The sequence below is a fragment of the Canis aureus genome, chromosome 5 (genome assembly GCF_053574225.1).
Source record: "Canis aureus isolate CA01 chromosome 5, VMU_Caureus_v.1.0, whole genome shotgun sequence".
NCBI lineage: Eukaryota > Metazoa > Chordata > Mammalia > Carnivora > Canidae > Canis > Canis aureus.
The window spans coordinates 43,360,267-43,383,126 of record NC_135615.1 but is presented as its reverse complement, the minus strand read 5'-3'; the positions used below and the strand labels follow the sequence as shown (position 1 = coordinate 43,383,126).

The 22,860-nt window shown below is 51.8% G+C and overlaps 3 protein-coding genes across 18 annotated transcripts in view; 2 read left to right on the top strand and 1 right to left on the bottom strand.

The window, feature by feature from the left end:
• The window catches only part of LOC144314089 (uncharacterized), a 41,213-nt gene extending 25,223 nt beyond the window's left edge, over positions 1-15,990 (bottom strand). For 6 of the 16 annotated variants that reach the window (XR_013379753.1, XR_013379754.1, XR_013379752.1 and 3 more), the window contains exon 1: positions 9,180-9,319. Coding sequence is in view for 1 of the 16 variants with exons in the window: in XM_077897822.1 (XP_077753948.1) it covers positions 6,482-6,548; positions 8,109-8,181 (140 nt within the window). In the remaining 15 variants the exon portion in view is untranslated. The other 10 variants (XR_013379739.1, XR_013379740.1, XM_077897822.1 and 7 more) reach the window with 8 other exon arrangements.
• On the top strand, positions 9,411-12,006 carry CCNO (cyclin O). The gene is made up of 3 exons (XM_077897815.1): positions 9,411-10,036; positions 10,615-10,800; positions 11,306-12,006. The coding sequence occupies exons 1-3, from the start codon at positions 9,650-9,652 to the stop codon at positions 11,789-11,791; spliced, it is 1,059 nt and encodes a 352-aa protein (XP_077753941.1). The 5' UTR covers positions 9,411-9,649; the 3' UTR covers positions 11,792-12,006.
• Positions 15,991-16,200: 210 nt separating the features above from the next.
• Positions 16,201-22,546, top strand: MCIDAS (multiciliate differentiation and DNA synthesis associated cell cycle protein). The gene is made up of 7 exons (XM_077897824.1): positions 16,201-16,433; positions 16,520-16,619; positions 16,785-16,876; positions 20,014-20,086; positions 20,655-20,878; positions 21,508-21,618; positions 21,849-22,546. Exons 1-7 carry the CDS (start codon positions 16,317-16,319, stop codon positions 22,287-22,289), a joined length of 1,158 nt encoding a protein of 385 aa, XP_077753950.1. The 5' UTR covers positions 16,201-16,316; the 3' UTR covers positions 22,290-22,546.
• Positions 22,547-22,860: the final 314 nt, after the last annotated feature.

Sequence of the window (22,860 nt, the reverse complement as noted above, 5' to 3'; positions counted from 1 at the left end):
TCACATTCTCATAACTCAATCAATCAATTAATCAATTTTTTCTGATTGTAACAAATGGATTTTCTAATCAGAAATATACAATAAATGTCATTAATGAAAAAGTAAATGGGCTAGGCTTGGGGCATATACTGAATGAACACTGGTTGACAAAATGTATTCTTTTATTTTTTTGACAAAATGTATTCCTAAAGTATTCTGATTGCCGTATTGGAGCAAGGGGTGCAATGATTGTCATCGCTCTTCCCAGAAGGCCTACATATTTTGGAGTGATTGTACATCACCAAAATAAGTCAGGGAATTTCTCTGAATGTTTTACTTTGGTGAAAATAATTTTCACAGTTCCCTGTTAAACTTGTAGTGTGCATGGTAACAAAAATACAGGAGAGCACAATGTCTGGAACAAAACAGATGCCTCATGAGTGGTTCACACATATATTCCTCCAAGCTGAAAAAGAAACAGCAGATATGATAATAATACAGAAATGTGTGTTATGAAGCTTAGGAAAACTGAGCATTTGTCTGCATCTCCCAAGTACTAGGAAACGCCGTTCCTGAAGGACACAATTTTAGCATCCAGACTTGCCACTTGGGAAGAAAAACATCCAGCCACTCCATACATTCATTTCCAATCCACATAGCTGAACACACTTAGAGAGTGGATCCTGCCTCTCAACAGGGCAACCTCACCTGCTCCTTGGTAAGAGTTTTTGTTAACTGCAGACCCTGGGTACCTTTTCTCATAAATTCTAAGAAACATGACTAGGCCCTCAACAGCTGCCCTGTTTTGATTTGCACCCTGTGATCTGACATTCAAGCAGGTGCATTACATATCGTGCCATGCAGCCTTTCCTTTTGTTGTTTTCAATAGGACCAGCTCTGCTTTACATTTGGGACAGGGGGTTATTTTACCACAGTCTGAAGATACTATTGGCTGCCCTCTTTGTTTTCTGTGTGGTAGTGAAAGAAAAGACATGCTAGACCTCCGTCTTACAGAGAAGGCTGAAGTCTTTTTAACAGAGGATGCCCCACTGGGCATAAAAAGAACTTTCTGCAAACTGCAGCCACATCATTTCAAATAATAAAAGCAACAACAACAAACTTAGAGATGTATGAGCATTTTCTTTCATTTAGTTGGGAAAAATTCATTGTATACAATGAGCCTACTTCATCCCCACTTTGCATATCACCTCAAGAGAACTACTTTAGGAGAATTCAACTATCATAATCTCAACATTTGTCGGAGTCCCTCCCCAGAAGAAAATACTGCTCCCCGAACAATGACCTATCAACATAAGCAATATTATGCGAAATCTCAATCAGGGAATGGATTTGCACAATGTTAAAAGAAAAAGACCTATTTTTACTTGTGAACACAAGCAGTACAGACGAATTGCTCTCCAGAGAGGCATCCCTAACCATCCAATTTAAAGTACCCCTAATTGGGCAGCCCCCATGGCCCAGCGGTTTGGCACCACCTTCAGCCCGGGATATGATCCTGGAGACCCCGGATCAAGTTCCACATGGGCTCCCTGCATGGAGCCTGCTTCTCCCTCTGCCTGTGTCTCTGCCTCTCTCTCTCTCTGTGTCTGTCATGAATAAATAAATAAAATCTTAAAAAAAAAAAAGTACCCCTAATTCACACTCTAGGCCAGCTCACTGAAATCTCTGTGCAGAACTTACTATGGATGGTCTGATAACGTTTATAATTTGTTTACCATTCTATGTTCAGCCTCCCCCCACCCCATTCTATGCATGCAGGGGCCATGTGTGTCCTCTCCACTGCTGCAAATCACTGAGCACTGGCCAGGCACTTAGTAGACACTTGCTAAATATTGGCTATGGGAGAGAGCAGAGACAGACAACTACAGCATTTAGGTACAGTTATATTCTAGTAACAGGAGACCTTTTTTTAAAGCTTCCATTACTGGTTTGTCTTAGATCAACTACTTCCTTTGAAATACATGTTCATACCAGGAACGGGAGGTGGAAAGAAAGCTGAACTTTAAGATTTTTTTTTTTTTTTGAGAGAGAGACAGAGGGAGAGCATGAGCACAAAAGAAGGGGAGAGGGAGAGAGAGAAGGAGAAACTCAAGCAGACTCCCCATGCCTTGAGATCAGGACCGGAGCCAAAATCAAGAGTCAAATGCTTAACTGACTGAGCCACCCAGGTGCCCTGACAGCTGAACCTTTGAACAGCCTGTCATTTATTACTGAAGTTCAAAGCCACTAGCTTCCCTCACTCTTCAGGCCAGCCTGCTTCGTGAGACCTCTGCACTCCCAGCAAGGCTGCCGGGCAACCAAACTGGCCCTCTCTAGACAATGGAAACCTTATCCAGCACCAGTGCTCCCTGCAAGAAACTAAGTCAACTGTCAGTTTCTCATGTAATCATTTACCAAGAGTTGGCTGGTTCTGAGAAATGCAACAGAGTCTGTGGTCATCACACTCCAAACGGCTTCACGCGTCCTTTAGCCTCGAAGCTTTATTTCTTTTCCCCACTCCCAATTCTAGCTCCACTTGTAACTCCTGGTGCATACTAGGGGCAGGGAAGTCAGCCCGCCTTGCTCAACTAGACGATGGAGCCTCCAAGGTTTATCACAAGAAAGTTCAACCAGTTCTGACTCTGTGGGTTCCTCCATCTTCTGAGAACTCTACCCCTCAGCTTTTCTCTTTTCTAAGCAGTGGCTCAAGGGTGGACTCAAAGCCATTTCTTGGTTCTCCCTTAGCATTTAAAAAACACGGAACAGCACAGGGATGAATGTCCAGACCAGAATCACAGACTTGGGTTTAAGTCCCAGTTTTCCACTAGCTATGTATCTTCAGGCAAGCTTATCCTTGCTAAAGATGCTCTCATTCATAAAATGGGGACAGTAACTTTCAACCAAACAGTTGAGGTGATGATTAAATGCTACACTAAATACAAGTGCAACATAACAAAGCATAAGAAGTCAGTGAATGCTAGCACTAACAAGGTCCTATGGGATCCGGCCCCATTACCTCTCTGACATCATCAGCTGCTCTCCTTTTCACTCCTATTCCTGCCACACTGACCTCCTTGCTGTTCTCCGTATGTTCCATAGACCTACTCATGCCTCAGGGCCTTTGTATTGCTATGTTCTCTGGCTAGGATGCTTTCCCTTCAGATGCCCATGGGGCCAACTCCCCCACCTCCTAGAATTCTCTGCCCAAATCCTCCTGGTGGGCTTTATCTGACCAATATATTAAGTAACACAACCTGCCTGTGGCACTCCTAGAACCCCAGTCCCTCTATAGTTTGTCTCTTTGCACTGCCATCCCATAGAAGTTCCAGGAATACAGGGATGTATGTTCTGTTCACCGATATAACTCAACTTCCAAAACAACAGTCTCACTTATGAAGTGACACAACTTTGCTCCCAGAGTCCCAGACCCTGTTCTATTCTATCCACTCTTCCTGATGTCCACATGTAATAGTCCACATGTAATTACCATTTTTCAGGATTCACCTGGGTTTCCTGTTTTCTAACTTTTAGGCCACCTGCATATGAAAAAAAAACGCTATTTTGGGCAGCCCTGGTAGTGCAGCGGTTTAGCGTCGCCTGCAGCCTGGGGTGTGATCCTGGAGACCCAGGATCGAGTCTCACGTCGGGCTTCCTGCATGGAGCCTGTTTCTCCCTCTGCCTGTGTCTCTGCCCCTCTCTCTGTCTCTATGAATAAATAAAATCTTAAAAAAAAGCTATTTTTATTTATTATTTTATTATTTTTTAAAGATTTTATTTATTTATTCATGAGACACACACACACCCAGAGGCAGAGACATAGGCAGAGAGAGAAGCAGGCTTCATGCAGGGAGCCTGATGTAGGACTCGATCCCGGGACTCCAGGATCATGCCCTGGGCCGAAGACAGACACTCAACAGCTGAGCCACCCAGGCGTCCCTATTTTTTTTTTTTTTAAGATTTTATTTATTTATTCAAGAGAAACACAGACAAAGAGGCAGAGACATAGGCAGAGAGAGAGGCAGGCTCTCTTCAGGGAGCCTGATGTGCACTCAATCCTGGGACTCCCAGATCACGCCCTGAGCCAAAGGCAGATGCTCAACCACTGAGCCACCTAGGTGTCCCTAAAAATGCTGTTTAAAAAGAGGTAACACATACAACTAGTTCAAAATTCAAAAGGTCAATGAAGGTATACAGTAGGAAGTCCCTCTCTATTTCTGTCTCCCAGTCCTTCTCCCCAAAGGCAACCTATGCTACCAGTATCTTTCCAGGAAGATTCTATGCATATATAAGGATATATGTAAATTCCTTTTTTTTCCCCACAGTGACCACATATTTGACATACTGCCTTGCACCTTGGTTTATTTTATTAAGCATTCCATTTTGAAAATCCTTCTGCATCAGTCCATAAACATCTGCCTCATTCTTTTTAGTGGCCACATAATATTCTGTGTTTTTTTAAAAGGTTTTATTTATTCATGATAGACATAGAGAGAGAGGAAGAGACACAGGCAGAGGGAGAAGCAGGCTCCGTGCAAGGAGCCTGATGCGGGACTTGATCCCAGGACTGCAGGATCGTGCCCTGAGCCAAAGGCAGGCGCCGAACCGCTGAGCCACCCAGGGATCCCCAATATTCTGTGTTTTTAGATGTCCTTTATTGAAGACAATGTTTTGCTTTTAGTACACTGTGATAAATACCCTTTTATAAAGTAATTTTGCAGCGATATAGAATAATCATCCAGGGATAGAAATGCTGAGTTAAAGATTATGTTCATTTTAAATGTCTGCAAATCTTGCCAAATTATCTTCCAAAATGGCTGTACCCATTTATACTGTCACCAAAAACATACAAGGCCTATTTTCCTGTATCCTCTTATCAAAGTATGGACTTTTATCAATCAGATTGCGTACAAGATATCTCATAATAGTTTGTTTGCATTTTTCTTGTTTTGAGGGAATTATTATGAGGACTGTCCCCTCCTCTGATCTACATGGGCAATTCTATCATCTATGGGGAAAGCAACAAAGAGAGCATAAGGCTATCATCATCGTTTGAAGAAATTCAAGACTCACTGGAACAAGTCACTTAGTCTTCCATATTTCAAAAGAGCGAGGGGAGCTTGAACTGGCTTCAAACATAATGTTACTGTGCTTACTCCTCTTTGACTTTTTTTTTTAATTTCCCATTTTCACCATTTTTAAAAGATTTTTATTCTTATTTATTCATAAGAGACACGAGAAATAGAGAGGCAGAGAATAGGCAGAGGGAGAAGCAGGTTCCAAGCAGGGAGCCTAATGCGGGACTTGATCCGGGGACTCTAGGATCATGCCCTGAGCCAAAGGCAGATGCTCAACCGCTGAGCCACCCAGGCGTCCCCTCTGAGTTCTTCTTAATGTCCAATTATGATCACATATATATGTCAATTAGCAAAATTATGGCAAGTACTATTTCAGCCACCCTGGATGCAGAAAGATACACATCCTAGCTACAGAAAAACACAACTAGAGCAGATGCTAACTCATACTGAGCACTATGTGCATACAATGTATGCCTTATTTAACCCTCACAATGATTTTATAGGATACTTTTATTATCCCATTTTTTTTAACAGCTAGGGAAACTGAGAAATAAGAAGGTTGAATAACTTGCCCAAGTTTGCAGGGCTTGTGTGCTGTATAGCTGGTATTCGAATCCAGGAGGTGACTCTGGAGCCAAAGCTCTTGACCACTACTAGATCATACCACCTGTGCCAAGTGGGTGTGAGTCGGGAGAAAAAGCACATGGATGCATGAGAGAAGAACAATGCCTTTGAGTGTGTGCGCTGAACTCTTGCTGAACTGGCAAATGGCAAAGGAGCAGAGGCAGGTAACCAAGAAATGGCCTTTTCTCTGGGTGCCGACAGTAGTGGACATTTAGATGTGCAAGGCTTTAAAAACTGTGTTGAAACTTCCTGCTCTTTACTAAATACCAGAAAAAAACTTGTCTGACTTCAAGTACCTTTTTTTTTAAAGATTTATTTATTTATTTTTATGATAGACACAGAGAGAGAGAGAGAGAGAGAGAGAGAGAGAGAGAGAGAAAGAGGCAGAGACACAGGAGGAGGGAGAAAGGCTCCATGCCGGGAGCCCGACGTGGGAGCCCGACGTGGGAGCCCGACGTGGGAGCCCGACGTGGGAGCCCGACGTGGGAGCCCGACGTGGGAGCCGATCCCGGGACTCCAGGACCGCGCCCTGGGCCAAAGGCAGGCGCCAAACCGCTGAGCCACCCAGGGATCCCCTGACTTCAAGTATCTTAAATACTTCTCAATTGGGACACTTAAATACATTAACAGAAAATGATAGCTGCAAGTAAATATAATTTTTAGTGACAGATATCAATTCTAGGGACTTAAAAGTGAGCTTAAGAATCATTTGAGGTGCTAACAAAACTGTCCACATGTAAGTGACAAGCCCAAACCACTTACTCCGCTAAACAAGCTACTTTTAGTAAATGCATTCTTCCCACCTCCACTGCAGTCCAAGAGCTAGGGCAGGGTAGTATGGGGGCTTGTGGCTGAAGCTGGAGTGCCACACTGGAAAAAATCAAAACAATAAGATAACTTATCCATCCTGAAGATTTCAAAAAACACATCTGAAAGTTCACAGGGTCAAATCATGATTAAGCAGCTTTCATTAAAGAAGCCTGGGTTTAATTAGGTTCTACAACTTTAAGGTATTTTACATTTATCTAGTCCCTTACAGGTGCATTGCACGCAAGTCTCAGATTGGAAAAGAGAAATTTTAAAAACCCTTCATAGGGAAAATAAAGAGCACTTGCACCGTATTTTTCATACCACAATTACTTCACCCAAATGACCTCCAGTCTTATCCCCTACTACAATCCATTTTCCACACATCAACCAGAACAATATTTTAAAACAAAAGACAGATTCTCTCTCTTTGGTAAGACCTCTTCAATGGCTTAGGGTAAGTTCTAAACATTTAATGTACCTACAAGGCACTGTAAGGTCCCATGCAATATTTGAGACATACTCATGCTAAAATTTATCTGACACTTCAGTTTAACTGGGTGTCCTGTATTTTGTTTGTCAAGCCTACACTCAGGAGATCCTCTACCATAATAATTTTTTAAATGTGGCAAGTGGTTCTTTGTTTCCCCCAATACAGGGTCAGCTCTGCCAGGGAAGGACCCATGCAGCTTTTCTTAAGATTTTTTTTTTTTTTTTTAAAGTAAGCTCTACATCTCACCTGGAGCTGGAACTAACAACCCCCAGGATCAAGAGTCTTATGTTCTATGGACTGAACTAACAACCCCCAGGATCAAGAGTCTTATGTTCTATGCCAGCCAGGCACCCCACGACCTATGCTGCCTTGATCACTGTCTCCTATCGGGCATGGCAGATATTCCACAAATATAGAGAAGTAGAGCTATCTGAACAGAGCCCAGGTACCCTTGGTTGGGAGTTAACTCTACAGACACTAGCCTCACATCCACAAGTGAATAAAATGATCATCTTACTTTTTCAGAGTATCTCCAGGGTGATAATATTGACTTCTCAACAAAGGCTTTAAGGTAACCCCCCACGTTTCATATTAAGGACTTTGAGCTTTCAACATATTTCATTTGACCTTAAGGCAAATATTAATAAATGAGGTACAGAGACTCAGAGAAGGTGAACAGCTAGTCCATGATGACCAATGAATGGGAATAGCAATTCTGACCCTAGGAGGGACTTTGTGCTCTTTCCACTGTACCCCATGGCCATCTGGGCTGATAAGAATCAGAATTCCTACGTCCTTCCTCCTCATCCAGAAAGCTTCTCAAGGAAAAACTCTGACATCTGACCACTCTGCACAGGTTTCACTGCTCATCCCATAATGGTTCCCCCACAAGAGCTTGAGAGGAGACAGCAAGTTTTGGCACCTGTATTTTGAACGACAGGTGGTTCTCAGCTTATCAAGTTACAAATGACGCTATTTAGGTCTAGAGACTAAAGACTTTGCTCAGGGTTACAGGGAAACAGGAATAAAACTGACCAGAACCACAAATCCTTCTGTCTCTTTTCTGCATCCCTAAGAAACAACACCCCACACCCAACTAAATTTCTGACATTTGTCAGGTTTCTTCTTACATGAGGTGGGAATGGCTGAAGCTGCTCTTGGGACGCCTAGCAGCCTCACCTGGAGTACCTCTGGAAAGTTCATCAGGCTGAGGGGTCTGTGGGTTTCCTGCCACTGAGACCCCCCCAGAAGGCTGACCAGATGCTACTGTGCCCCTTTTCCCAAGAGCTGGGGCCCCTTAGGGAGACTGACTTCAGGCTTAGGACTCCAGCCTCTCCCAGGACAGGACGCTAGGTTCTAAACCATCAGTGCCCTGAGGAAACTGCCACGTTCAGCCCCCAGCCCCGTCTCTCCCGCCTGGGCGCCTCCAGCTCCAGCTCCACTTTTGTGCGCTTCTGAAGGTGCAGACCCCGAGAGCAGGGAATAATAACCAGGGAAGGTGGAGCCGCCAGGGGCAGAGGGCTGGGAGCTAACAACCTTAACGGAAGAGGCCGCGAGGAATTCGATCAGGCTAGCGATGCAACCCTCGAACTACGTCACGTCCTTAACCGCTCCAGCTCCCGGGGTTGGGGAGGCAGGTGTGCAGCAAGCGCTGCGGGAGTGCGGACGCGCTCCTGACGTTCGCGGGGGGTGGGGGGGGGGTCTTCGGCCTGGTTTCGAGCACGAGTGCCTGCCTGGCGGCTGGACTAGCCCCAGACACGCAGCGCAGAAGAACCTGTGGAGGCTCTGCTCCCCGAAACCAGCGCGGGGAGGGAGGGGTACCGGACCCTGGGGGCCTGCCTAAAACCATTACAAACGCAGTGGAATGAGAATTATTGCTCGGCCTGCTGGCTCAGCGGTTTAGCGCCGCCGTCCGCCCAGGGCGTGATCCTGGAGACCCGGGATCGAGTCCCACGTCGGGCTCCCTGCGTGGAGCCTGCTTCTCCCTCTGCCTGGGTCTCTGCCTCTCTCTCTGTGTCTCTCATGAATAAACAAAATCTTAAAAAAGAATTCTCTCTCCCCGTTCTTCTGCCCCTTCTCCCCACACTTGCACTTTCTCTCTAAATAAATATTAACTGATCTATAAAAAAAATAGAATTATTGCCTCGGAGGGTCACCGAGGAAAACCTCCCGCGCCGACAGATTTCTGGTTGGAAACTGACCTTGAATTACGGATTATAGTGGGCCTGAGGGGCGCCCTGGGCCGGGGCCGGGGCCGGGAGGCGGCGGCCACGACGGCATCTCTCTCGGGGGGAGGGGAGGGGCTCGCTCCGCCCGGCCGCCGCCCCACCCCCACCCCCACCCCCACCCCGCGGCGCGCGCAGCTCCCGCCGCCTCGCCCGCTGCGTTACCCGGGTAACGCGGGACGCGCGCGGAACCCGCGGGGCAGAGCGGGCGAGCTGGGCCGCGCGGGGCTCCGCCTCTCCCTTGCCAGCGGCGCGGGCTACCGGCTGCCAGGCGCTCGCTCGGAAGCGGTTCTTTAGCCGGGAAAGCGCGGCCCCGTGCCGCTCGGTGATCGTCCAGTGAGGAGCCGGGGGTGTGGTGGGGGAAGGCGCCGCCGAGTACTTAGGGCCTCGCCGCGGGCCGGCCAGCCCACTCCGTCCTCCCCGGCGTGCGGCCACCGGGCGGCAGCATGGTGACCCCTTGCCCCAGCAGCCTCGTGAGCCCCGCCGCCCGGGCTGGGAAGCGGGACAACGACCAGAACCTCCGCGCCCCGGTGAAGAAGAGCAGGCGCCCACGCCTCCGCAGAAAGCAGCCGCTGCAGCCGCTGCAGCCGTGCCCGCTCCCCGGAGACTCCGGCGTTTGCGACCTGTTCGAGTCCCCCAGCTCCGGGTCTGACGGTGCAGAGAGCCCCGCCGCGTCCGCGGCGCTGGGCTGCAGCCCCCTGCCCCCTCCTGCCCAGGAGGCGGTGCAGCTAGACCTGCAGACCTTCCGTGACTACGGCCGGAGCTGCTACGTCTTCCGCAAGGCGCGGGAGAGCCACTTCCACCCGCGGGAGTCGCTGGCGCGGCAGCCGCAAGTGAGGCGCTGGTAGAGCGAGCTTCCCACGGCGCTCCTCCCCCCTCGGGCTCTTGCCTCTTCCGCTCCGTCTGCCCCCCACGCGCCCCGGGGCACGGAGGTTCGCGGTCCGAGCGGGGAGGGCCTCGGGGGGGGGGGGGCGGGCCACCAGCCACGTTTTACAAACGGAGAACAGTGAGGCCTAGACGGCCTAAGGCAGCTGCCCGAGGTGCCCGTGCTGGTTAGCGGGAACTCGGTGTCCGTACTCCTCCCGGCCCCGGGCAAGTTTATTTAACAATTCTGAGCTTATTTCTGCAGCTGCGAGGCGGTGGCCCTCTCCCCTCATTGAATTGCCGAGAGGATTACGCGAGGTAATGTGTATACACACGCGGCGCAGGGCCAGGTACGAGCCCGACCACCGCTTTGGGCGCAGCAGCGCGGTCCCAGTGTTTCCCAGTTTGCAGCACATTGAGGTTTTTCTTTTTTGTCCCGTCCCCCAGGGACGCTCCCTGAGTTTTCTTGACTGGTTCCTTCTGCGGGCCCTCTTGGCCCTAAGCTCAAAGGGCCCTCCTCCCATGTCCTCCCATGTCCCCCCGGCAGGTAACGGCAGAGTCCCGCTGTAAGCTGCTCAGCTGGCTGATCCCCGTGCACCGCCAATTCCGCCTCTCCTTCGAATCGCTCTGCCTGACGGTGAACACTCTGGACCGCTTTCTTACCACCACGCCTGTGGCTGCCGACTGCTTCCAGCTGCTTGGGGTCACATCCCTGCTCATCGCGTGCAAGCAGGTACCTCCACCAGGTGGGGTCTAGGGTCCAGCCAGACTCTCGGCCACTCTCTGGCCACCACCCGGCTTTCCAGCGCACAAGATGTAGTTCTGGCCTCTCTGAATTCCTTTTGTCACACATTTGCATACACCCCACAGCTTTAAATTCACGATAATTCCCCCACGAACTGAACAGCCAACGCTTTCAGCTTTCATCGGGCCCCTAAAGAAATAGGCTGCAGTCCCCAAAGTAAATCCCAATAGCTCTTTGTAGCCATGCTATTCTAGACTCTGGAAAAAAAAATATATTTAAAATTTCTCAAACCTTTTTTTAGCTGGACAGTAGTTAGAGAAACCGCGCTGGAAGTACACCCCAGGTGATTAAAGTGGAAGTGACCGAGAGGCGAAGGCCCAGCTGTCTCGCTGGAAGGGATGGGGGGAGTCCTGGTTTTCTCCCGGGTTTGAAACTGGGATGGGCCTCGGCCCTGGATGCTGTGCTGCGGGGGCTGAGCGCCCCTGTGTTACAGGTGGAGGTGCACCCGCCGCGCGTGAAGCAGCTCCTGGCCCTGTGCTGCGGTGCCTTCTCCCGGCAGCAACTCTGCAACCTCGAGTGCATCGTGCTGCACAAACTGCACTTCAGCCTGGGCGCGCCAACCATCAGCTTCTTCCTGGAGCATTTCACCCACGCGCGTGTGGAGGCGGGGCAGGCTGAGGTCTCGGAAGCCCTGGAGGCGCAAGCCCTGGCGCGCGGGGTGGCTGAGCTGAGCCTGGCCGACTACGCCTTCACCAGCTACACTCCCTCGCTGCTGGCCATCTGCTGCCTGGCGCTGGCTGACCGTATGCTCCAGCTCCCGCGCCCCGTGGACCTGCGCCTAGGCGGGCACCCAGAGGCCGCACTGCAGGACTGCCTGGGCAAGCTGCAGCTTCTGGTGGCCATAAACGAAGCCTCCCTGACTCACATGCTGCCCTTCCAGATACGAGAGAAGTGCAGCCTGTCCCCGAAGTTGAAATGAAACAGACCTTTGGTTTCCTGTGTACCCTGCCCCGGCTGCTGGACCTTTCCCATTACTGTGAAAGAGTGCAGTCTTGATTCATGGCTCCCACTTGGCCAGGAGGTCATCCTGAAGGTTGTAAATAGTGTATGATAGTAGTGTCTCCCCCTTTATTTATTTTGCTACGAGCACATGAGGGACCCGAGTCTTTCCCCAATAAACAGGCTGTCTTCGTTCATCTGAATGCTACTATTGCCTGTGTTATCTGTGGGGAGGAAGGTGAAGGCAGCTGGGGAATAGAGGTAGTAACAACCCAGGGGTCCTGCCTTCCTCCTCCCTTCCTTCCACTCTGTAGTTAGGATACCTATGGGGAATCCCAGGTCCTTTGAGATGACAGTCACTGAGAGGGTCAGTTGTAGACCTGTATTTTGTAACCCTCTTATGAGACTGAGGACCGCTCATTCCCAGAGGTCCAGAGGAAGGTGGGAAGTGAACCTGAATAGAACCCACAGTGGTTCAGGCTGTCTAGAGGGGCAGGGGGGTGGGGCACAGAGGATGCCCAGCTGGGAAGCTTTGGGGACCACACATGCTGGCTGGCTAGGGCAAAACAAGACCTCTGACAGCTAACAGATGTTGGAAATGAAGGCTTTGCAAGCTGCTGCGGCCATTATAAATGGGGCCCATTTAACCTGCAATGACTTGGTTCAACAGCTTGCTTTTGTCTTACACCTGCTGCATGTGAGCCCAGGATAACAATGCCATAGTAATGGCCATCATTGGGTGCTTAAATGTACCAGGCACTGTGTTCAGCATTCATTATTACCCTCCAACAATTCTAGAGAGTGTATTATGCCATTTTTTCAGAGGAGGGCACTGGGCCACAGAGAGGGTAAACAATACTAGAGCAATTTGAAGGCAGGTGATCAGAGTCCAGAGCTCCACTGCTCAACTTCTCCCACTTACAGGTTTGTAAAAATGCTTTTTAAAAAAAAATCCTCTTCCTGAAGTGGATGTGGGACAAGTTATCTCCTCAGTGCCTTCCATTCAGTGGACATGATAGAGAACATATTTGGAGAGCTGGCACAGTTCCTGCCTCCAGTCCTGTTATAGGCGTGAGATCCAAGTCAAGAAGCGAGACCGAGGGCAGCCCGGGTGGCCCAGCGGTTTAGTGCTGCCTTCAGCCCAGGACCGGGGTGTGATCCTGGAGACCGGGGATCAAGTCCCCACATCGGGCTCCCTGCATGGAGCCTGCTTCTCTCTTTGCCTGTGTCTCTGCCTCTCTCTGTGTCTGTAATGAATAAATAAAATCTTAAAAAAAAGTGAGACTTGCTGGAGTCAACTCCACCGCTGTCTCCTCACCATTACTCTGTTATGAATCTGCTGTAGAGCTAGGGGATTCTCAGTTCTGTCACTTCCAGCAAATGTCTTCACTTCTCTGAGCTTGACAATCTTGATAGCGCTGTGGTAAAGCCTAAATGGGATCCTGGGGTAGTTTAAAATAGCAAACAAGTGGGCCCGGAGTCCATTTGTTGGGTGACCCCGAGCAAGTCTCCTCTCTATGCCTGAGTCTCTTCTGTAGAATTAGAAATAACCTATTTATTAGCATTGACGCATGGATTTTTTTTTTTTTTTAAGATTAGAGAGGGGGATCCCTGGGTGGCTCAACGGTTTAGAGCCTGCCTTTGGCCCAGGGCGTGATCCTGGAGTCCCGGGATTGAGTCCCACATCGGGCTCCCTGCATGGAGCCTGCTTCTCCTGCTGCCTGTGTCTCTGCTTCTCTCTGTGTCTCTTGTGAATAAATAAAATCTTAAAGAAAAAAAAAAAAAGAATCCTTAGCGGACTCTACTGAGCACACAGGGCTCCATCTCACAGCCCTGAGATCATGACCCTGAGCTCAACCTCAGCCAAATCCAAGAGTCTAGAGGCTTAACAAACTGCACTGGCCAGGTGCCTCAGAGGTATAGGTTTAATGAGATGTTCCATATAAATTCCCCTGCACATATAGCAAATTTTCAAGTAATGAAGACTAGTGGCAGCCTGTACAATAATGGGGAGGAGATTACACAAAAACTTGATGAAATAGAAGACAAATATAGGAAAACGTTAGCTATTGGAGGGGAACATACTGCTATTCATTGCACTGCTTTTCAAATTTTCTGTAAGTTTTTAAAAAGTTTTTTGGAAAAAAAAAGTTTTTTGGGGGAACAAAGTCATGTTCTACTACATTTAGAATCAATTTAAATGTATGACAAATTTTCATAAATGAAAAAGCAAATGCAAACCAGATTGAGACTCTTCCTTGTATTTCTCTTCACACCCCCCCCCCTACTCTCCAGCACCTAGAGCATTTGCTCTGAGCCCCTCAGATCCCTTCTCTCCCCACATGTTAATGTGTTGAGTTCTCCAGGAACTTGCTTGCCTTTGGCTCAGGGCTCCAGAAGTGGTGATCCTGAAGCTGTTTGAGGAAAAGCTGGTCTGGGATGATGAAAAGGAGGAGGAGGAAAAATATCATCTGAACTAAGTCCCAAAATATCTAGAGCCTTTTAAACCGACTGTTAAGGGTGAGAGTAGGGCCACTGGCTCTTTTACAAAAGAGTGATTTTGGGGAAAATTTTCATCAGCATTCACTCCATCAGCCAACATTGATATGGGTGAGTTGGTTCTAGAATCATCCAGATTAGGAGTCATATGCTCATGCTATTCCAGCTCTTTTTGCCACATTTTTATGTACAATGCCCCTATTTTCCTACTACACTTTGGGACTCACTGATGAAAAATGAATATTCTGTAAAATCAGGGATGGTCGCATGTATAGAGATCTCACCAGAGAAGCATCCCAGAGCTTCAGAGTAGGGAAGCTCTGAACTAAGCGCTCAACTCTGAACTAAGAGCTTCCCTACTACTTTTACAGACTGGAAAGATGGATAGGGATAGAGGACTGTCTAGTGACTAGGCTACACAAGAATCAGAAAAAAAGCCAAGAATAAGTTGTGGGAAGTCGGAGGTGCAGTTGAAAAGCCTCCTTAAGACATCAACAACATTAATTTATCCACACCAAGCACCAGCTGCATTACAAAAATCTCATTTTAATAGCACCTCTATTGAAGTGTTATGCTTTTCCTTAAAGAAAAAAAAAAGATTTTATTTAAAAGTAATCACACCCAATGTAGGGCTGGAACTGACAACGCTAAGATCAGAGTCACATGCTCCACCAACTGAGCCAGCTACGTGCCTCAGCGTTATGCTTTTCCTCAAGATCTGGGGCTGACCTATCTGGTGGAGCCTAGGTCCAATCCTCAGGCACTCTGACCCTGAAGCCAAAGCACCTCGCCATCAGTGACACCACACCAGCTCTAGATGCCTGACCTTACCTCAGCCAGGTCCCCGCATTTATAGAGGAGTTAAAAAGTCTGTAAGTCTATACTAGCTCTACTGTTGCAGAACCATCTCCAACACTGCTAAGGGTGTCTTTATTAATCCACATAATAGGGAGAAATAAAAAAGGGATCATGCCAGTTTAAAAGAGGATTTTCATCGCTACTACTGGGTATGAGACACAAGGTTCCCAATAGCTTACCAAGATAATTTTAGATGTTCAATGTTGATGTCAGAGTGGCCTGACAGAGATGCCCCTTCTTGGGAAAGGCCTGGGTCTTGGGAAGGGCAGCCAGGACTTCGGCAGAGCCAGCAAGGCCGGCTGGGAACCGGGGTGGCCAAATGCTGCGGAGGGCAGATGAGGTCTTGTGTGCGGGTGGGAGTTAGAAAGAGACTGGGATCTTAGGGGATTTGGGGTCGACCTGAATCTTCAGACGCCGCTTTTAAAGGCTGCACTCGGGCGTCGCTGCCCGGGAAAGTGCGGGGCTAGGGGTCCCGGGTGCGGCTCTAGGCATCAGGCCAAGAGAAAGCGTGTCCTAGCCCGAGAGTCAAAACCAGAAGTGCGCCCCCAGCCTTGGGGGAACGGTCTTCTGTAACCCGGGGCAGTTCTGGGGAGTCCTTGCTCCAATTCCACATCCGCATCAGATGTGGCGGTCAGACGCCGGAGGCTGGCTTTGAGAGTGTGCCTTAGGGCTGGGGTGCGACGGGGATGAACTAGGGATCGTTGGCTTTTTCGTCCCCGCTGCCCAAAAGCAGGGCGGCGGGACCCCGTGTCAGGGGCCGTGGGGCTCGTGCCCCTCTTCTCCGCCTTCTTGCGGCGCGGCCCGGGAGGCGGCGGCGCCAACGCTCTCCGAAAGGGCGCCCGCGGGCCCGGGCCCCGCGCTCGCCGCTCCCGGGGGAAGCGCCGTTGCCAGGTAGGGCTGAACGCCCCCGCCCGCGCGCAGATTGTCCGGGGCTGAAGGCGCCACCTCCGGCGCTCCGGCGCGAGCCGCCCCGCCCGCGCGCGTCTTCCCTCGGGCCGGCCCTCCCTCCGCACCTCCACAGCCACCCCGGCCTCCGGCCCGCCACGCGCCTCCCCTGCTGGCGCCGGGCGGAGCGCGCAGGCCGCCGAGAGCCGCTCGCTTCTGCAGCCGCGGCCACCGCGTCCGAATGAGCGGCGCCGGGAGGCAGGATGCAGTCGTGCCGGGGCGCCGCGGCCGGACGCCGAGCCTTCGACAGCATCTGCCCCAACAGGATGCTGGCGCCGCGGGGCCGGCCCTTCTGCAAGCCCGGGAAGCCGGAGAGGAAGGTGGGCGGCGGGCCGGGGCCGGGCAGGGTCCGCACGCTCCGGGGCCCCAGGGCTGACCCAGGCCCACCGTTTCTGTGTCCGGCTAGTTCGCCCCTCCGCGGAAGTCCTTCCCTGGCGGCGGCGGCGGCGGCGGCCCAGCGTCTGCGTACGAGGACCCCCGGGGCGCGGAGCCCGCTGCGCTGCCAGGTGAGCCTCGTGGCTCCCGCACGGTGCCCGGGGTGGGGGGAAGGGCCCGCGCGGCTCGGAAGAGCGTTGCTGCCCCGGGCCCCGACGTCGCGGCGGGGCTGGCAGCCGCGAGCCGGGGCGGAGAGACTCAGGGTCGGCCGCGCGCGCGCCCGGTTCTCCCCGCAGCCCTCACCACCATTGACCTCCAGGACCTCGCCGACTGCTCCTCGCTCCTCGGCTCCGACGCGCCGCCTAGCGGTGACTTGGCCGCCTCGCAGGTACCTCCCTTCCGCTCGAAGCCGGGCGGCCTCCGACAGCCCAGACCCCCACTCCGGAGTCCAGGGTTCGCTTCCGTAAAGGCTCCTCTGGGGCGGGGAGCTCAGGCGCAGTTGGCTAGTGGGGGCAGACGTCGTGCCGGAATCTCAGTCCCGAGGATCGGAACGTCTTCCTCCCGCCTAGTCCGCTGTGCCAGCATCCTCAGAGCTGTTCTGACCCACCTGGAACAGAGGGGCCCACCTGGGGGGCTTCCCTCCAAGGAAGGGGTCTCCTGTTCTCCTCCCTGTCTATTCCCTGGAGCTGTGACAAGGAATCTGGAGATGCGCCCGAGGAGCCAGGAGACTAGGTGGGAGCAAAGTTGAGCGCTGGGCACCTGGTACCTGTCCTGTCCATGCTCCCAGTAGTCCCTTCCCAGACACTTACTAACAATTTTCATTCCCTGGGTATCTAAGGAGTGTGAAGATTTAAGGATAACTACTCGATCAAGACTGGAAAAGATGAATAGAGTTTACATTTAGGGGAAGAGGAACAAAGGACAAAGAATTCTGGAAGAGTTCTGACAGCAAAAACGTTCCTCTTTGCAGAGATGGCTCTTGAGCAGTTGGGCATTAAAAAAAAAAAAGTCATTCCTCCCCTCACCCCCTCCAAAGGCTCATGTCACTTACCCTCATGGGGGCAAAGAGGTATTTGACTATTTTTCCCCCCCTCAAAAACCTATTTTCTTACTCCATCCCACTTCTACCACTTGTCAGGGCTGACACTCCCCAGGTAGATGACGGAGTCCCCCAGCACTGGTGTCTGGGAGGCCAGAAGACTGCCTGGCTCATCCGAGGGATATGAAGTGTCCAGAAGGACAGGAGGCCTTAACTAGATGCAACCCACAGGAAGAGTGCCAGTTCCAGCTTCCTGGCAGCAGGTCCTGGGGAGATGGGGTCCTGGGGGAAATGCCCAGCTCTGAACACTCCAGAAGATAAGACCACGCCCCAGAACTGAGGTTGGTGGTGGGACACAGCTTCCCAGGCATTCCCAAAATGCCTTTAGAATTGGATTAGAGCCCAGATGGACTCAGGGTAGGTGGCCACTGAGAGCAAAGATGGCTAAGGCGAGAGGTGAGAGTGGGCATTGCCCTGCAGAGGCCATTTTGTTTTTCTTTTTAGATCTGGATGTTCAGATAAGGAAAGACAATACCAGAGCATCTTTCAACTGACCCAGAGGCCCAGTCACTTACTCCAGGTTTATTTTGCAAGTAATGAAAACCAAGCAGGCTCTTACTGAATTTTTGCTTAAGTATTCAGAACTTAAATTTCACATCTTGTTCTGTATTAGTCTTTTTTTTTTTTTTTTTTTGGCTGCCATTGTAGTTTGGAAAAATGCCAGGTTTTTATCTAATTGGGAAGGTAGGATTCAAAGTTTCAAGCACAGAGTTCATGCCAGATGGCCAAAGGGGTCGAGGACTTTTCCTGGGGGAGACAGAGCTGGTACAGACACCCCCTAGAGGAAGATCCCCTGGAAAACCTTGGCCAGAGCACAGTCAGGTCAAATTTCCTAGCCTCCTTCCTGCTGGGTAAGGTGACCGGAGAGAGGAAACTCTCCAGAAGTATTTGTTTGAGGTCCAAGATGAGCCAAGAACCTGGCATAGCATAGGAGGAAGCATTTCCTGGGCCCCATCTCGTGGTCAGGGTTTTGGCCAAATCTCTAGTAAGAGGAATCCTTCAGCCCTTGGAAAATGAGTCTGGTGTCTTGCTCCTTCAACCAGGACAGAACTTGTGCTTCAGGATTGGTCTCAGACCTTTCTAAGCGCCTTTCCCCCTTATAGCCTCCGTTCCCAACCGATGCTTGAGGTCTCCCAGATTGAAGCACTCCTCCTGGAGGAAAGCTGATGCTTGTACTTTCTTCAAGGTTAGGGTGAGAGTAAGTTCCTCTTCTCAGCAGTATTTGAATAGTAGGGAAGGGCTTTGGGGACATGAATATGATTAACGCAAAGGAATCCATTAATAATAGTGGAATCAGTAGAGTAGATATTTCTGACATGCATATTGGATGCATTCCCTCACACCCTGTGCCTTCTTTCCTTTTTCCCAGTGCTGTCTTCATTGGAAGGCAGGCTTTCCTTAAAAAAGGAGAAAAGCTGGAGGCTATGAGGCATGGAGGAAAGAAGATTGAAATAGTCACTATCATTTCAGGGGAGGAGCCCCAATTCTATTTCAGAGTTGGAGGACTTTGGGCAAATCCCTTCCTCAGTGCTTCAGATTCTTCATCAGAGGGGGAGGAATCCCTTTCTGGGCCCTGCCTGCTTCCTACATTGTGCGAGAATTAACAGAGGGACTGCGCGAAGAGTGTTGTCAACTCTCAATGTGCGGGAAGGGAGGGAGTAAGAATGCGTCGGGGCTGCCAGCTGCCCAGGGTCTCCTGCCTCCCGCACCGGGCCCACGGCTGGAACCCCGGGGAGTGTCCGGTTCGAGATGCGGGCGGTGCAGACACCGTGCGGAGAAAGCAAACTCGGGCTTGGTGAGAGACCGAAGAGCGATGGAGGCCCCGCTCGCCGCAAGCCGAACCCAAGCACCGCCCGTAGCATCCCGGACCCCTCGTCCTAGCCTAGCCTTTCCCTTCCTGTGCGGGGAGAAGGTGGGTGAGCTGTGAGGGGGGAGCCTTGGCGGCTCCCCCAAGTGATTTGAGGCCTCAAGTTCCGTCTTTGGAGGCCCCCGCACCTGGCCCGCGGGGCTGGGGAGGACAGGTGGAGTGTACGCGCCCCGGCTCGCCTATCTTGGGCGTAGCTCCTCGGCGGGTCGGAGGTAAGTCGAACCGGAGGAACGGCTCGGGGCTCGCGGAGGCAGCGGGTCGGCAGGTGTCAGGGGGACTGTCCCCTGCCGGAGGCCGGGCGGGGGCCCACCGTGCCGCGCGGAACCGACTCTGGCCTCAAACGGCGCCGCGCAGCTTCAGCGCCCCCCAGGACCCTCGGGACCCGCTCGTCACCAGGGCAGTGCAGGCCTGCTGGGTTCCGAGCCTGGGATGGGGCCCCGATTTCTGGGTGGGAGCTCGGCGGCCCACGCAAGGGCCCCGGAGGGCTCCTGGCGGCCTGCAAGGGTTTCAGACCGCCGGGACTTGACCTAAACTAGTTCACGCCTCTGGTTTATTTCAGAACCATTGTCTGCCAACTGCAGAGGACTTCGATCTGCAGGAGTTCAGGGACACCGTGGATGACCTCATTGCAGGCAAGTGCCGGCTCCTTGCAGTTTATATAAAGGAGGCGGGCTGTCTCCCACTCCGCAAATCACACTAGCTCAGATTTCGATTTCGTGGTCGCGCAGGTGGGTCAACCCGACACCTGCCAACGTCGTCAGTAACTCGTCAATGGGTCGGGCTCCTTCATATTTATGAGACAACACCCTTTCTACTGGAGCAGATGAATCGCTGAATCTATAGCTCTTTCTCAGTTTATCGGTTTGAGTTCTGGGAGAGGGAGCCCTACCCTGTGATGTGGTCAAGGAGAGGTTGGGTGGCAGGAGTGCACAGCACGGCGGACCTGTGTGACTTGAGGGAGGTTTGACCTGGCCCCCGCCGAGGCTGAATTCAGATAAACTCTATAGGCATATATGGAGCGCCTTGCTGTGTATGGAGAAGATACCAGAAAGGGCCTGGGGACAGTGGGGATTGCAAAGTGAGGGGTGCTTTACTTTCACAACATCTTCACATAAACCCTACACCTGGCGTGGCGCTTTGTCCCCGTAGCTTGCTGGGCACGAGTCTGAGGCTGCAAACCCAGCTCCCGCTCTTCCTCAGACTCATCCTCTTTGATGTCGCCTCCTCTGGCCGGCGGAGACTTCCCCTTCTCTCCTTGCGACGTATTGCCATTTGGGCCCTGTCTCTCTCCGCCGCTGGACCCAAGGGCCCTGCAGTCACCGCCGCTGCGCCCTCCGGACGTGCCCCCGCCGGAGCAGTACTGGAAGGAGGTGGCCGACCAGAACCAGAGGGCGCTGGGGGACGCGCTCGTTGAGAATAACCAAGTAGGGGCACTGGGCTGGCCGCCAGGAATCCCGGGTTGGGGACTGGGTATGGGGCCCAGGGCGGAAATGGGGGTTGCAGGAGGGGGAATGTGCCCCTGTGTAAGTCAGAACCAGTGGACGGGCCAGTGCTTCACATAGCTGCTATGGCTCCAGTGGCTCTACTCAGTTTCCAACCTCAGTAAACGGGAATAATCCTACCTACCAGATTTTTCCAATATTTACTGAAGGCTTCCTATGTGCCTGGTATTGTGCTTATCAATTTACTTTTTCTTCTCATTTAATACTTACAACCACTGAACAAGAAGATACCGTTACTAGCCCCATTTTACAGGTTGGGAAACTGAGGCGCAGCAAGATGGAACTTCAGAGGCAGAGCCTGTATCTGCTTGTTGCCCAAGTCCGTACTCTTCACCACCACGCTACACTGAGGATTGGGATACATTTTGTCCAAGTGCTTTGTAAAAACAAAGGTCAAATAAACAAAAGTGATTATTACTCTCACCAGTGCGAATGGCTTTGGGTCCCCAGTTCCAGGTTAGAGGTTAGGATCCTGGTATAATTCACGCGGAGTATACAGATGAGACCGACCACGGTGGCCCACGTCCTAGTGTTTGGGTCTCCTCCTGCAGCTGCACGTGACGCTGACCCAGAAACAGGAGGAGATCGCCTCGCTCAAAGAGCGGAACGTGAAACTGAAGGAACTTGCCAGTCGGACCCGACACCTGGCCTCGGTGCTGGATGTAAGTGGGGTGCTGGCGTGTGGGACACTGCGGACGTCGGCAGTGCTCCCGAGCAGCCCCCACCCTGTCCCCGGTACGGGACGCGGCGGGCCGGGGAGGAGGGCGCGGGCGGCTGGGGCTCGCTGAGCGGCTGGCAGCCCGCGTCTAAGTCCGCGGAGTTCCACGAGCGCGCGGGGCCGGGGGTGGGGTCCGGCCGGCCCCAGCGTGGCGCCCCTCCGCATCGTTTGCAGAAGCTGATGATCACGCAGTCCCGGGATCGCGGAGCGACGGCCGAGCCCTTCCTGCTCAGGGCGACAGCCAAAAGGAGCCTGGAGGAGTTGTTCAGCGCTGCGGGGCAGGACTGCGCGGAAGTGGACGCCATCCTGCGGGAGATTTCCGAGCGCTGCGATGAAGCGCTGCAGAGCCGCGACCCCAAGCGGCTCCGGCTGCAGCCCGAGCCGGCGAGCAGGGAAGGCGTCCCGGGGAACCTGCACGGCGCCTTCCGGGGGCTGCGCACCGACTGCAGCCGGAGCGCGCTCAACTTGAGCCACAGCGAGCTGCAAGAGGGCGGCTCCTTCAGCACCCCCATCCGCAGCCACAGCACCATCCGCACCCTCGCCTTCCCCCAGGGCAACGCCTTCACCATCCGGACGGCCAGCGGGGGTTACAAATTCCGCTGGGTCCCGAGTTGAGCGGCGATGTGGTTCCCCAGAACGCTGCCCGCGATCCGGGCTGAAGCGCCTGGAGGCTAAGCGGGAGCTGCTGGAACTGCTTCCCGACCCCGACTGCTCGGAAGGGCTCCCCCTGCTGGGCCATTGCCACCCTGACACTTTTTTCAGGAACCACAACAACAACAAAAAGTCCCGATGATGATGTACCGTAAAGTCCTGGTGTAAAATACTGCACACTTCCTCCCCTTTCACAGTGCATGTGTACACATATAAATCTCGATCAATTTTAAAAGTCTGTCTTTAGCAGCTTTGAATTATGTTCTTTTAGAACTGGAAAGGACTTAGAAATCACTTAGCCATTTTAGAATTATACAATGCCCTGGTTTTATAAGAAGGAAAAGGAGGCTCTAAGAGATTAAGTGATTTTCTATAATAATCATTATTGGGAACTTCTGGTCTTTCTCACCAGTCATTTAAAAATTGTAGGCCAGAAACCAGGTTTCTGAGTGACTGTTTCATTACATCACTCAACTTCCCCTGGAAGGACCCTTAGTTTTTGTACTGTTGAAAAAAAAAAATTTAAGACTTTTAT

What these genes read in the sequence shown, in the direction of transcription:
- CCNO (XM_077897815.1), top strand. Translation starts at nt 9,650, where the DNA reads ATGGTGACCCCTTGCCCCAGCAGCCTCGTGAGCCCCGCCGCCCGGGCT. An exon ending in CGCTGGCGCGGCAGCCGCAA is followed by an intron (nt 10,037 to 10,614) that starts GTGAGGCGCTGG and finishes TCCCCCCGGCAG; the next exon opens with GTAACGGCAGAGTCCCGCTG. An exon ending in TGCTCATCGCGTGCAAGCAG is followed by an intron (nt 10,801 to 11,305) that starts GTACCTCCACCA and finishes CCTGTGTTACAG; the next exon opens with GTGGAGGTGCACCCGCCGCG.
- MCIDAS (XM_077897824.1), top strand. Translation starts at nt 16,317, where the DNA reads ATGCAGTCGTGCCGGGGCGCCGCGGCCGGACGCCGAGCCTTCGACAGC. An exon ending in CCGGGAAGCCGGAGAGGAAG is followed by an intron (nt 16,434 to 16,519) that starts GTGGGCGGCGGG and finishes GTGTCCGGCTAG; the next exon opens with TTCGCCCCTCCGCGGAAGTC. An exon ending in GGAGCCCGCTGCGCTGCCAG is followed by an intron (nt 16,620 to 16,784) that starts GTGAGCCTCGTG and finishes TTCTCCCCGCAG; the next exon opens with CCCTCACCACCATTGACCTC.